This window comes from Simochromis diagramma, unplaced genomic scaffold (genome assembly GCF_900408965.1).
Source record: "Simochromis diagramma unplaced genomic scaffold, fSimDia1.1 OVJJ01000672.1, whole genome shotgun sequence".
Classification (NCBI taxonomy): domain Eukaryota; kingdom Metazoa; phylum Chordata; class Actinopteri; order Cichliformes; family Cichlidae; genus Simochromis; species Simochromis diagramma.
This window is the reverse complement of record NW_024387215.1, coordinates 844803-857566: the sequence shown is the minus strand read 5'-3', so window position 1 is coordinate 857566 and position 12764 is coordinate 844803. Positions and strand designations below refer to the sequence as shown.

At 37.3% G+C, this 12764-nt stretch overlaps 1 protein-coding gene across 3 annotated transcripts; it reads right to left on the bottom strand.

Moving 5' to 3' along the window:
* Window positions 1-212: 212 nt before the first annotated feature.
* LOC120746483 (butyrophilin subfamily 1 member A1-like) lies at window positions 213-7029 on the bottom strand. Of its 3 annotated transcripts, none has more exons than XM_040051897.1 (6): window positions 6309-7029; window positions 5163-5262; window positions 4551-4889; window positions 4053-4334; window positions 3657-3672; window positions 213-1512 (listed from the first exon to the last, which is right to left on the bottom strand). In XM_040051897.1, the coding sequence occupies exons 2-6, from the start codon at window positions 5236-5238 to the stop codon at window positions 1401-1403; spliced, it is 825 nt and encodes a 274-aa protein (XP_039907831.1). In that variant the 5' UTR covers window positions 5239-5262; window positions 6309-7029; the 3' UTR covers window positions 213-1400. The 3 variants fall into 3 exon arrangements, with proteins under 3 accessions (XP_039907831.1, XP_039907830.1, XP_039907832.1); XM_040051896.1 differs by having other exon boundaries at window positions 3657-3780; window positions 6309-7027; XM_040051898.1 differs by lacking the exon at window positions 3657-3672 and having other exon boundaries at window positions 6309-7028.
* Window positions 7030-12764: the final 5735 nt, after the last annotated feature.

Here is a 12764-nt window from a genome sequence, read left to right as displayed (position 1 = left end):
CTTTAAAAAAAACTATATACACTAATATGCAAGAATAGACTAATATATAATATATATTAGTGCTGTCAAACAATTCAAATGTTTAATGAGATTCATCACAGGGTTACAGTGGATTCACTTTGATTAATCATGATTAAATATCATTCATTTTTATTCTACATTAATTGCTTTTCATTTTGCAAAAGCAAACAGACTTGAGAAAAAAGAAAATATACACACTTAACATGTTTATTGAACATCTTGAACATTCATGTTAACAAAAAACATTTATCCACTCGCTCTCTGTCACTCGAGGAAGCTAATGCTGGTTTGAATGAAATGATCAGTCTGCCTATAGAAATATCATTCATACATCAGCCAGAATACTGTAGATAGATATTCAAACCTAATGCAGTGGCCTCTGTGCTCTAATGACCATATATGCAATAAAATGTAGCATTCTTAGAATACTGCATTGAACGTGAAATAACTTGTTAATTACTTCCCAGTGATTTGCTTTGGTATGGCTGAGCTGTTAACATAGATTAAAAACACACTGATAACGTAAAGGATGTTTATTAAGGAAATAATGACAATGATGACCAGATGGAGTTTACTGTGTTTTACAGATGTAGAAACTGTCGCACATCTGTTCTAGCCTATAATACATAATGTCATAATGTTTTGATTAAAAAACATATTTGGATGAATAAAAGAAAGAGATATTATTAAGTTATTTATTCAACAGTGTGCACATCACAACTATTAAACAAAACTGTACAACTAAAAAAAAAAAAAAAAGTTAAAAAAAAGACACCAAAAGACCAATTAACTTCTCAAAACGATTATTTCCTTCTCTGAATTTTTTTTTTTTTTTTTAAGTAAAATCATATGACAAACTAAATTAAAAATCTCTTCATGGTTACCACTTAATGTTTATGATATGGTCTGTATCTTACTGGATGTACTGCCTTTTCGTCCTTATGTATAGCAAATACCAAAGCACATTTAGCTGCTTAAATATTTTTCTATATGTATTAGCAAGAAAATAAATCAAAACTTAAATAAACTGCTGTTTAAGCATGCAGTCTACTGAGTGGTGGTTTTTACTTTCATAGTAAATTATATGGAAAAAAAAAAAGTATTGAGCCACACCTCTTACTTTTTGAATTCATGTGTTTTCAATCCCATTGCCACAGATGTGTAAAGTTTGCCTCAAGAAGTATGTCAAGTAATGGGTCGGACGAAACAGCTCAGTGAATTAGACAGAGAAGATTTATGGATGTAGCGAAGGAGGTTGGTGTGACAGAGGAGGATAGAGATAGAAATAGATGGACACAGATGATCACTCCCTAAATGGTGCAGCTGAAAGACGAAAGGTTCTGAAATAAACACACTATATGAAAGCATACTGTCACTGATTAATTCTCTTGTCTTCTCTTTTCCAACATCTTATGAGTCTCCATTTCTTCTTTTGGCTCTGCTTGTCTCAGTCTTGTTCCATCTGAGCTACAGCGTGGTTTGTCTGAATCCCTGTGCACAGAGAAAGGATATTTACTTTAGATTAATCTTTACTTTAAACAATGGTTACTTGTATGCTGTGGCATTTGAGCCACTCTTCATTCTCCAGGTTTGCCTTTGAAAAATACCTTTGGTCTGCCTTTGTGATAAATGCTACTACAACAAAGTATATAAAACCGCCCCCAACATGTCCGGCTGGATAACCACTGCTCATCTACCATCACAATGAACACCGGTGTACCACAAGGCTGTGTGATGAGCCCTTTCCTCTACTCCCTCTTCACCCACGACTGCAGACCTGCTGATGGTTCCAACACCATCATTAAGTTTGCAGATGACACCACGGTGATTGGCCTCATCAGTGGCAACGATGAGGCCGCCTACAGGGAGGAGGTGGATCGTCTGGCTGAGTGGTGCGACAGAAACAACCTGCTGCTTAACACCGAGAAGACCAAGGAGCTCATCGTGGACTACAGGAGGAATGCTGACCCACATCCACCCATCCACATTAAGGGGACGGCTGTGGAGCGTGTGAGCAGCTTCAAGTTCCTGGGAGTCCACATCTCCGAGGATCTCACCTGGACGACCAACTGCTCCAAGCTGGTCAAGAAGGCTCACCAGCGCCTCTTCTTCTTGAGGACTCTGAGGAAGAACCACCTGTCCTCAGACATCCTGGTGAACTTCTATCGCTGCACCATCGAGAGCATCCTGACCAACTGTATAACAGTCTGGTACGGGAACTGCTCTGCCTCGGACCGGAAGGCGTTGCAGAGGGTCGTGAAAACTGCCCAGCGCATCGCCGGAGCACCACTTCCTGCCATAAAAGACATCTACAGGAAGCGGTGTCTGAAAAGGGCTGGGAAAATCATCAAAGACCCCAGTCACCCATCACATGGACTCTTCACCCTCCTGCCCTCTGGGAGGCGCTACAGGAGCCTCCGGACTAAGACCACCAGGTACCGGAACAGCTTCTTCCCCACAGCTGTCAGACTCCTGAACTCTGTCTCCTGACATCTGACCCACGTTAAACTCATGGACTGAACATACACACACCCACAATGGACAACTGTACCCTCAAACACACAATAATAACATGGACTGAACCACCACTCACAACCACCAGCACTTTATATAGCCTCTGTAGAATTATCCACATATCTCACTTATCTTAACTGCACTACTGTATAGCTCTGTGTAAATAATCATTCTGTACATTCGATAATCTTTAATCCTACAACTGTTTACAACTTGCATAGTTCCCATTTCTGTATAGCTGTATATCTCAGATTCTGTAAAGTTATTTATTTCATATTCTGTATAGTTTTTCATATTTATATCCTGTTCATAGCCTGTACATAGCTTGTACTCACTACAGCCTGTACATACTTATAGTTATAGAATATTCACAACATACTTCATACCGTGTACATTATAACATACCATAATAGACCCATTTCTGTAATATACTCACATATCTATATTATTGCTAATATATATTGTAATATATCTATATCACTAAAGCACTTCTGGATGGATGCAAACTGCATTTCGTTGCCCTGTACCTGTGCATGTGCAATGACAATAAAGTTGAATTCTATTCTATTCTATTCTAAAATGAGTCATTTTGCAAGAGCAGCTTGAGGAGCTGACAGGAGCAATGGTTTATGACAAGAGGAAACAAAGGATTGTAAAGAGGAAGGCAGAAACCTCTTTCTTCCTGTATAAGAAAACAGGACATTTGGTGGTGTAATAAATTTGTCAGCCTCATTTTTTTTTTTTCACTTTACTGCTTGATGGTTTAGAAAAAAATCTGTTTGGGTTGATAATACACAATCTGGTCATCCACAACGTTAAGACTCAAAAAAGACATCTTAAAGTATGATGCATTCAAATGTGATCCTAAGAGGACATGAAAAACATCTTTAATTGGCCAGTTCTGAGTGGACTGTTTTACTATCGTGTACTACTGCAGCATCATGCTGCTAATGTCTTTGAGACCCCAATCAGCGTCAAGTGAATGAGCATTATTGACATCCTGAGATTTTCTTGATACTAAAAAACAGGTCTGAGCACTCTTACTCATCACTTCACTGTAAATCAATCACTGAGCTGCAAGAAAAGAAAACAATTTTTAAATTATTTTGCATACGACTTACTGATCTTTTTCCTTCTCTGTATCCAGCCAACAAAGATCACCAGAAGAATGCAGAAAAGTGAAATAACAAAGAGAGTGAGCAGACTGACACACTGCAGGATTTGGCGGGGCCGTGAAAAAATAATCTGAAACAATAAAACAGAAAATAATGAATCACATCCCAATAACACAATCAACAGTCGTATATGTGTATTTGATTTCTTTTTTTATATGACCTATATTTTTGCCAATATTTTAAAGAATAAAGACAATAAAAGGGATTTGCTTCAAATATCACCAAAAGCAGGACCAAAAATTGTGTTGCCTTTCTGTTCTGAGTAAACATTGTGTTTGGACATGACCACACTGTATGGATGTGCATGTTCACTATGTGACCTGAGTTTCATCATGTTTTTACCAGAAATGTAGATGTGTGTCTCTCTGCTCTGGTTGGTGTTCCTCTGTTGGACTCTGCAGGTGATGTTGTTGCTGTGTCTCTTCTCCACAGTCACTCTGCTGCTGACAGTATAGAGGTCATCAGGACCTCTGAGGGTCTCTGTAGGTCCAGCAGAGAGGAGGTTTCCCTCACCGTCCAACCACAGCAGCTCAGGCTCTGGATACCAGCCTGCAGACTCACACTGTAATGCAACTCCAGTCTTGGCTTTTTGAACACGCAATATTACAGGTAGGGATACAGCCCCTAAGATGAAGCACACAATATTCCTTTGGCAGAGTGCACCATGATTTCATTAAGAGGAACTCCAAATAAGAGATCGATTTGGCTGCACATTTACAGACTTTTTCATATGAATAGAAACTACTTTTCTGTTATATAATGCTAATGTCTGGCGATACTTTGTATTTGAGTTTAAGCTTAAACCACTTCTTTGATTGATAAATATCAGATATTTCTTACCAACAATGAGCTCCATTAAAGTTTCACCCATATCTGGAAGGAAGCATCTATATCTTCCCCTATCAGAAAGTCTCACTTTAGACAGATTCAGTGAAATGTCTCCAAGCTTTAATTTATGAAGGGATACTGTTGTTCTTCCTTTGTAGGAGGGATTCTTTTTGCTTTCCAGTTCACCACCATCACGCCACACATAAACAAATCTGGGATCCAGCTTATATTTTGTCCACTCCACCGTCTTGTCTGAGGCACTTATGGAGGAGTTCAAATAGCATGGCAGTATGACGTCATCACCCACTAAAGCAACTATTGGGTGAGATGAACCAATTACCTGAATGGTACCTGAGACAGGAGAAAGAAAAATAATAATTATTATTTTTTTGGTTTAGAGACTGTAGAGTTAGAACTCTGCTCTGTTAGAGTTGGGTGACAGAAAGTGTTCGATCATGAATAGTTATTTTTGAATATTTAAAATTAAATATGAGAACAGTGGAATGTGATAAACTGGTAGCCACTGCTTTGCAAATGAAACTAATCTGAAAACTGCGACTGACTTTCATATTTGCTTTTACAAACAAAATGCTTCAAGATAACTTTGTGGATTCACTTAGTTACCTTTAGTAAAGGAAGAAGGGAGTTGGGCAAACACCATCAATAACAGCAACAAATGGGTGTTTAAAGCAGAATTCATTCTTCAGAAAACACATTCTGGATTCTGAAAAACAAATAAATTCCTTTTTTAAATTTTAGAAATAGGCAAAAATTTATTTCAGAAAAGGGATAAATATATATATATCTATCAATCAAAGCATTTCTGATAAGGATATTTAACCCTTTAATTAGAATTTACACCATGTCACAGTTTGGCTGAGGTAGACTGTATGTATAGTAAAAAAAGGACTCAAGTGCAGACCAAAACAGAATGTGAAACGTAACGCGGATTAACAAAAAAACAAGCCATTTATTAAGGTTGGCAAAAATAGATACAAACAAAGGGCAAGGGTGAAACTAAAGAATAACGTTAACTGGGTGAACTAAAATTAAAACATGAAAAAACCTTGAACATGAAGACCTTGCATACCTGGAGACACGATGTGGACTAGCAAACAACCTGACAAGTACTAACTGGAAACACACGGACTAAATACATACAGGAGGATAATGAGGGAAGTGGGAACACATGGGGAAACAGCTGACACACATGCACAGAACAACATCACAGGGGAACCGTAAATCTAAACACAACACAGGAACACAGGACCTCTTCAAAATAAAACAGGAAACATAATGAAACGCAGACATGACAACATGAACTTGACAACAAAAGATATGAAACACATAAAGGACAAGGGGGACTTAACACAGGGGTTGAAAACACAAGGGGGAAGTTAAAAAACAAATGAACTTAGAAAACCCAGTGAACTTAAACATAAACCATAAACCTCCAAATAAACTTAAACTCAAAACGCCTGGTCAAAAGACCCAGGATCGTGACACACCATTGGGTTGTTAGAAACAAGAAAATAGTCCAGGCATGTTTATATACAACTATGCAGCTTAAAGCTTGAAAAACTATCTTTAAGTGTTTTGTCCGTCTTAATCTATCTGAATATATCATTTTACAACTATTAAGTAACTTTTACTGCATTCCATATACAGTGTCCTATATACATCCATGTGTGCTTACTTGCAATTGTTTGACAGATCAGACACAAATTTTGAGTTGGGCAAAAGTTAAATTAGAAATGAACAGTTACTTACCCGCTGCAGTCCTTCCAGAGTCCTTCTTTCAACTACATCACTTTTTGCAGTTGGTTTAGTTTAAGATAACCATGCATATTTGCATGTAACCATGACACAGTAAAATAATGTAGAAGCATCACCTTCAAGTTAAAATGTAACCGGATACTAACTTTAGCTTTTGTTATATTCTCTCAGACTTATAAATACAAAATTTACAAATGCAGAATACACAATATCCAAATTTAGGGATGAAAAAAAACATATTATAGATCTAAGTGTACCCCATTAGTCCCTCCTTAAACCGGGTTTCGGCACCAAAACTGTCGCGGTTCGAATTTTGAGGAAGAGACTTACGACTGAACGTCCATAGTGGGTCAACACAAATAATCGTATAAAAACACCTATATGTTGTGAAGATAGGCTCTGTAAGGTTCTTTTGATTTGGAAGGAAAATAAGCATAGTCCTAGGAGGGGTCCAAAAAAGGGATTTATTAAACACACACAGTTACACACCGTTTCAGTGCGGGAAGGTGAACTTCTTCGTCTGCCCAAAGACAGAAAGCTTTATAGCCATTATGACGTCAGAAGAATTCCCATATCTCCTTCTATGTTCAGAACAACAAGACTTCCCAGAATTGAACCAGATGTTTCCACTCATGTTTCCTGGGAACCTAGCCAATAGTGTACATGAGTGTGTGTATTTTGTGAAATTGTGGGTTCAGGCTAAAAAGAGTTCAATGTCCTTATATGACTTTACTACGGGCTCCCTGGACCTGCAGCTTCTGCTGGATAGAGTATTTGTATTATAGCAGATGTACTAAACCATGATACATGATAATATTGATGATAAACTGATACAGACTAATGAAGTAATGATGAAATAATGACAGTGCCTTATGAATGATACACAGTGACAGTAAAATAACATGTTTTTCTTGACAATGTCAATAAATGAGCTCAAACAGAATAAGTCTTACAGTAAGACCATATCCATATAGTTCAAATAGCAAATGCTTTGAATTTTTAATTTTATTTATTTGTATAACAAAGTTAGAATATAAAGTTGTGAAAATGCTTTTGAATTGTCCTGTCCAAACTGATATGGGTGACATTAATTTGTAAATGACTGATGAATAAATGTGTACTTTAGGCATACAGACAGTTCAAAAAAGCAGCAAAGCAAAGAAGTCGTGCACCATTTAAAATCATGTTTAGCAACCAGTTTCACAGTTGTCATTTTAGTAGGAACCCCAGAAGGACTGTTGTTAAACACTATGCCCTGTAGAGGTCACTGGATCATTTTGTATGTTATTAACAACACAAATCCACTGTGAGCTATAATGTATGAGCTATGACAACCAAGTCACATGATATGATTTGCAATTACACATTGAATTCAGTACTGAGGGATTATGATGCTTTAGTTAGTTTGTAGTACTTCAGCCCTTTAAAGGCCTACTGAGGTGATTTTGGGCTGAACAGGTATAAGTACAAGATCCAACCCCAGGATAAGGCCTCATGAGTAGAAAGATAACGCCTCTATACTTCAGCAGTCAAACAGGAAGAAGTGGTCTTCAGTTATGCTAAACACTTTATTGGTCTGAAATTCTGTCAGCAAGACAACATGGAGGTTCCACTTTTCTGTGTTCGACTGTGTAAGTACTGAGTTTGTTATACGTTCCAGTTTTCCTTTAGCTGAGGGAAAAGTCAGTGTCATGAAAACCTGAGTTATGTTTACAGAAGGAAGCATCAGTGATATTGAAAACATTTAAATTAAAATACAAAAATTTAAATAACTCAGCGGATTCGCCAAACTGTTGTTCCAAAGTATATAACTACTTATGTCTACTAAATTTTACAGGCATGCTAAAGCTGATTTTATCTCCAATACTTTCAATTTTCCTAAAACTATTAAAATATCCACAAGAAAATAGTCAGCAATGTAGAGTAGTATGATTTTACCTGACTTTACAAACTTGACAAAAAGCATTTGATATAATTTTGTTTTCTTCTTATTCATTTTATTTGGACTTCAGGGGGTACAGCTGCTTTTTCATGCATGTTATCTAGAAGCTGTAATTATTTCTGGTGCTGACAGCACTTTAATGAATCATCATGTTGGTATTAAACGTAAAGTTTCACCAGAAGAGTTTTAGCATTCCTTCGCATTAATTCTACAAGTATCACAATCTCCAAATGTGAGCTAAACTCTAATTTTTCTAGACAAAAAAAGGCATTTAGATGATTTTGGTGAAGACTCCTGTCTATTGCAGCATTGAGACTAAATGCAAAGCAGTGTATGATACCACATAAAGTCTGATATGAAGGGATGCAAATTTGTGTGGTGAGCACATTGTCAGAAATGCTAGTCAAGACCTTTGCAGAGTTTCCACACCACACACTGTCTCTATATTCATATTACTATACTCGTTCAATCTTTTTTAATGTTAGTGTTTCAGCCTGAGAAACTATCTGCACTATAACCACAATACTGCCAGAGCTGTGTGAAAAGAGGCTCTGAAATTGCTTTAGTAACAACTATTCAATGACTACCAGGGTCATGACTTTTTAAATCCTGTAGAGCCTAAAATTTAAATATGTCTTAATATAGATCAAAGTACAAGTGTAAAGAAAGACAAGAATAAAGATTCAGTAAGGTAATACTAGTAGTTATCCATCCTACTCCACTTATCCAACTCAGGGTCATAGGGGTGCTGGAGCCTGTCCCAGCTGTCTTAGGACAAAAAACAAAGTACACCCTGGACAAGTCGCCAGTCTGTCGCAGAGCTAACAAAGAGAGACAGACAACCATTCACATTCATGCCTATATGCAATTTAGAATCACCAGTTAACCTATCCCCACTAACTACATGTGTTTGTACTGTGGAATGAAGCCGGAGTACCTGGAGAGAATCCACACAGAAAGGCCCTGGCCTGATGATGGAACTGAACTCAGGCAACAGTGCTAACCACTGCATCACTGTGCTGCAATACTAATTATCTATTCATTATTTTCATTTATTAATATTAGTTTAACAAATCCATCCATCCATGTGTATCCGGGTCAAGGACATCAGTCTAAGCGAGCAACACCTCCTTTTCCTAAACCATTTCCTCTAGTTCCAAAACCAGCTATGGAACATGATTGCTACAGTATGACTGAAACATCTCATCTATCTACCTCATCTAGATGCACTGATATGATCAGCTTAATAAATATATTTATACTTTAAATTTTATATGAGTGGTTCTGAAAGTGTGGGCGGTGCCTGCAGGTGGGCTGTGGAGGTACTGCAGGTGCTTACTGTTAAAACAGTATAAAAAAGAATCTATTGTTACTTATTTAACATAAGCCATAGCATAAGATTTTTTTCCCTTTTTCTGATTCCTAGCAAAGAATATATTCAAAATGCCCTCCAAAGTGTAACAAAGCCACAACATCATCTTACTGAAGGGATCAAATTGAGTTTTCCTTATCACTTATTTTTAATGCTTTTTTTTTTTTTTCGTTTTTTCTTCAGTGATAAATATGTGGCTGCTGCTGGTGACACAAGTATGGGATGTTTGTGATGCTCAAAGAGTTTGTAAGTGAAAATAAATGTAATTATTTTGCATGAATAACATTAGCCGGGATTGTGGGTTTTGGTTTGACAATTTTCACTTGGTGCATATTTAATGGTCCTGTCTCCCTCGTTGTTGTTCAATGCAGCTTTTCCTCATGTTGTTCCAAACACTTCTCAGCACTATGAATACAGCACATTGTCTTTTAACTGTAAGGAGTTTGACGTGTCTCCTGGATGGAGCCTAATGAGGAAGGTGCCAACCGAAAGTACAGCATGTGGGACTAGTTGGGGAGTTTTCAGTGGGTACATTTGCATCTTCAAACATGTTTTTATGGGAGACAGTGGGCAGTACTGGTGTGAGAGCAGAGATGGAAAGAAAAGCAACGCCGTCAACATCACCATTACACGTAAGTTTACTATACCTGTGTTCACTAACATGCATATTTAAAGGATAGAATAGAATAGTCCTTTGTCACTGTAAATGTACAACGAAATTCTGAGTGCTCCACACCAACTATGTTGGAATAAAATATTAATAAAATATATTACTGAATAAATTACTGAATTGGATTGCAAAAAGTATATTCTTATTAGTACACCACTAAACAGAAGGCTTGTTGAGAAATCTGCTAAATGTTCTGATTATTATGTGATATCTGTTAAATGCTCGTAAGTGACATAATTAAATGCTGGTAATAGTATTTTTCCTCTGCCCGCAAAAGTGCTCAAAACCTATAAATTACATGACAAAGGATTATGTCTTTCAAACACACGATTTCCCAGGGTGCTGTAGTAATTATACCATATGTTATAATTATACTAGCTGGTCCTGTGATCCTGGAAAGTCCTTTACTTCCTGTGATGGAGGGAAACACTGTGAGTCTGCGCTGTAAAAACAAGACAGCTTCTACCAATGCGTCTACTTCCATTGCCTTCTATAAAAATGGCCTCTTTATCAAAAACATCTCCACCAGCACTTTGATCATCCACAATATTAACAAGTCTCATGAAGGACTCTACAAGTGCAAAATCTCAGGAGTTGGAGAATCGCCTGAGAGCTGGCTGGCTGTCAGAAGCAGAGACAACACCGGTGAGAGCACTTTTTTTTGGATGTATTTTTTAGAGGCATTTTAGATGTGAGACTTAAACTGTATATAAAATGAGTACTTACTGCCCTCATTGAATGTCAATATCAAGATAGATAAACAGTTCTTCAAAATGAGATTTTGTCTCTCTAAAACTGCAAAACACGAGAAATGGCATAAATTGTGGTCTTTTATATTACACAACATAGTTTAAAACCTTATCTCAAAGTCAGGTTAACATAACTGTCAGAAAATAGTAGAAAAAGTTGGCTTTTTTCCCAGTCACTAAATGCTAACACATTATGGAAATTCCTATCATCAGCATTTGCAGCCTGACAACATGACAGTCCAAAAAACTACTTTACATCCCTTATTTAACATAAACTCATAGTATGCTAGAGGCATATATTCCCCATGCTTTATGAGAAAACAACTTTAGAACTTTTAATCTGCCCACTGCTGCCATTCTAATTCTTATTGTTTTAACTGCACACACTTGGGTTAACAAGCCCAGCTCCTTCCCCGAGTGGGGTGGTGGAGCTACTACACACCAGCAGTGACAGCTCAACATAGCTTCTCGGTCTGGAAAGAGATGCAGAAGAGCCTTTGAAGAGCCAATAGTCATGTCCTATTGGCTACACAAATGTTAAGGCCATCTTTGGAAAAACAACAACAACAACAACAAAAACAAACAAACACAAAATTGGACATTTTGGAAATATTAAGTACGAGTGTTGTTGTTTTTACAGATTATCACATGGTGACGCTCCTTTGTTATGATCAGCTTCCTGTTCTCCTCTACCTCCTCATAAGGACTGTTGGCACAGTTTTATGGGTCGCTCTGCTGCTGTTGGTATTAAGAAAATGTCAGCCTTGGAACAACTGAGGAAGAAAATGAAAAGTGCAAATTGCAAAGGGAATAACAACTGTTGCATCAATGTATAGAATTTTCAAAAAGTAGAGGGAAGGAAAACATTTTTTGTTGTCACCAAGGTTCTGTAGCAAGACAATTTTTTTTCTAAGAACATATTAACTAGTCTATTGATGCTTGGTGAGAAAGTCTTAATCAGTCAATACCGTAATGTGATTTTTTTCCCCCCGTCTATATGACATATTACAATAAAAACCTTTGAAAGTTATTTCTACAGATAAGTGGGGGGGGGGGGGGGGGGGAGTGGGGGGGGGAGTGTACCTCTAGTTATCAAAGTCATAAACTGGCACTCCCTTCAATGTCCAGTGTGGAATTAAAGACATTATTTTACTGTTACTATTCATAATCATCATAATTAATTTTGTAGTCATTATCATTAATCATTGCATTAATTCTTATTCTCATCAAAAACATTGATTGAAGCTGTTGCCATTATGTTATAATTTGTGTTACTGGTGTTATCATAATCACGTACTAACCTTTTCATTATAGGTGCAGTTGTAATCATTTTATATACACTTTGCATTTCTGTGCTTATTTAAAGAGTTGAAGCTCAGTCAGGTGGTTGAAGGTCGTGAACTTTGTTTGGCGCTATGATCAGACAATACATGGTGTAAGGGATGTTGAGCTATGGAAAGAACACGCTTACACAACACATATTTTACATTCTTTTATTAAGCCTTGAGTAGGGGCATTTTGGTAAAACATTTATTCAATAGATCACACATACTTTTAGTTAAGATTATTTAGAAGCGCCAACGGGAGGGGTGAGGCTGAGTGCGTTGGAGGTCGACACACACACACACACACACACACACAGACAACAGTTGGGCTCATGTTAGGTTAGGAGTTCGAATAACAGTTTGCAAATGCCTGTAGCTGCAAAAGTATGCTC

Coding starts and splice junctions, on each gene's coding strand:
- LOC120746483 (XM_040051896.1), bottom strand. CDS start 5,238: ATGAATTCTGCTTTAAACACCCATTTGTTGCTGTTATTGATGGTGTTT. Junction 4,335..4,550: donor TTTAATGGAGCTCATTGTTG/GTAAGAAATATC, acceptor GCTTCATCTTAG/GGGCTGTATCCCTACCTGTA. Junction 3,781..4,052: donor GACACACATCTACATTTCTG/GTAAAAACATGA, acceptor TTATTGTTTCAG/ATTATTTTTTCACGGCCCCG.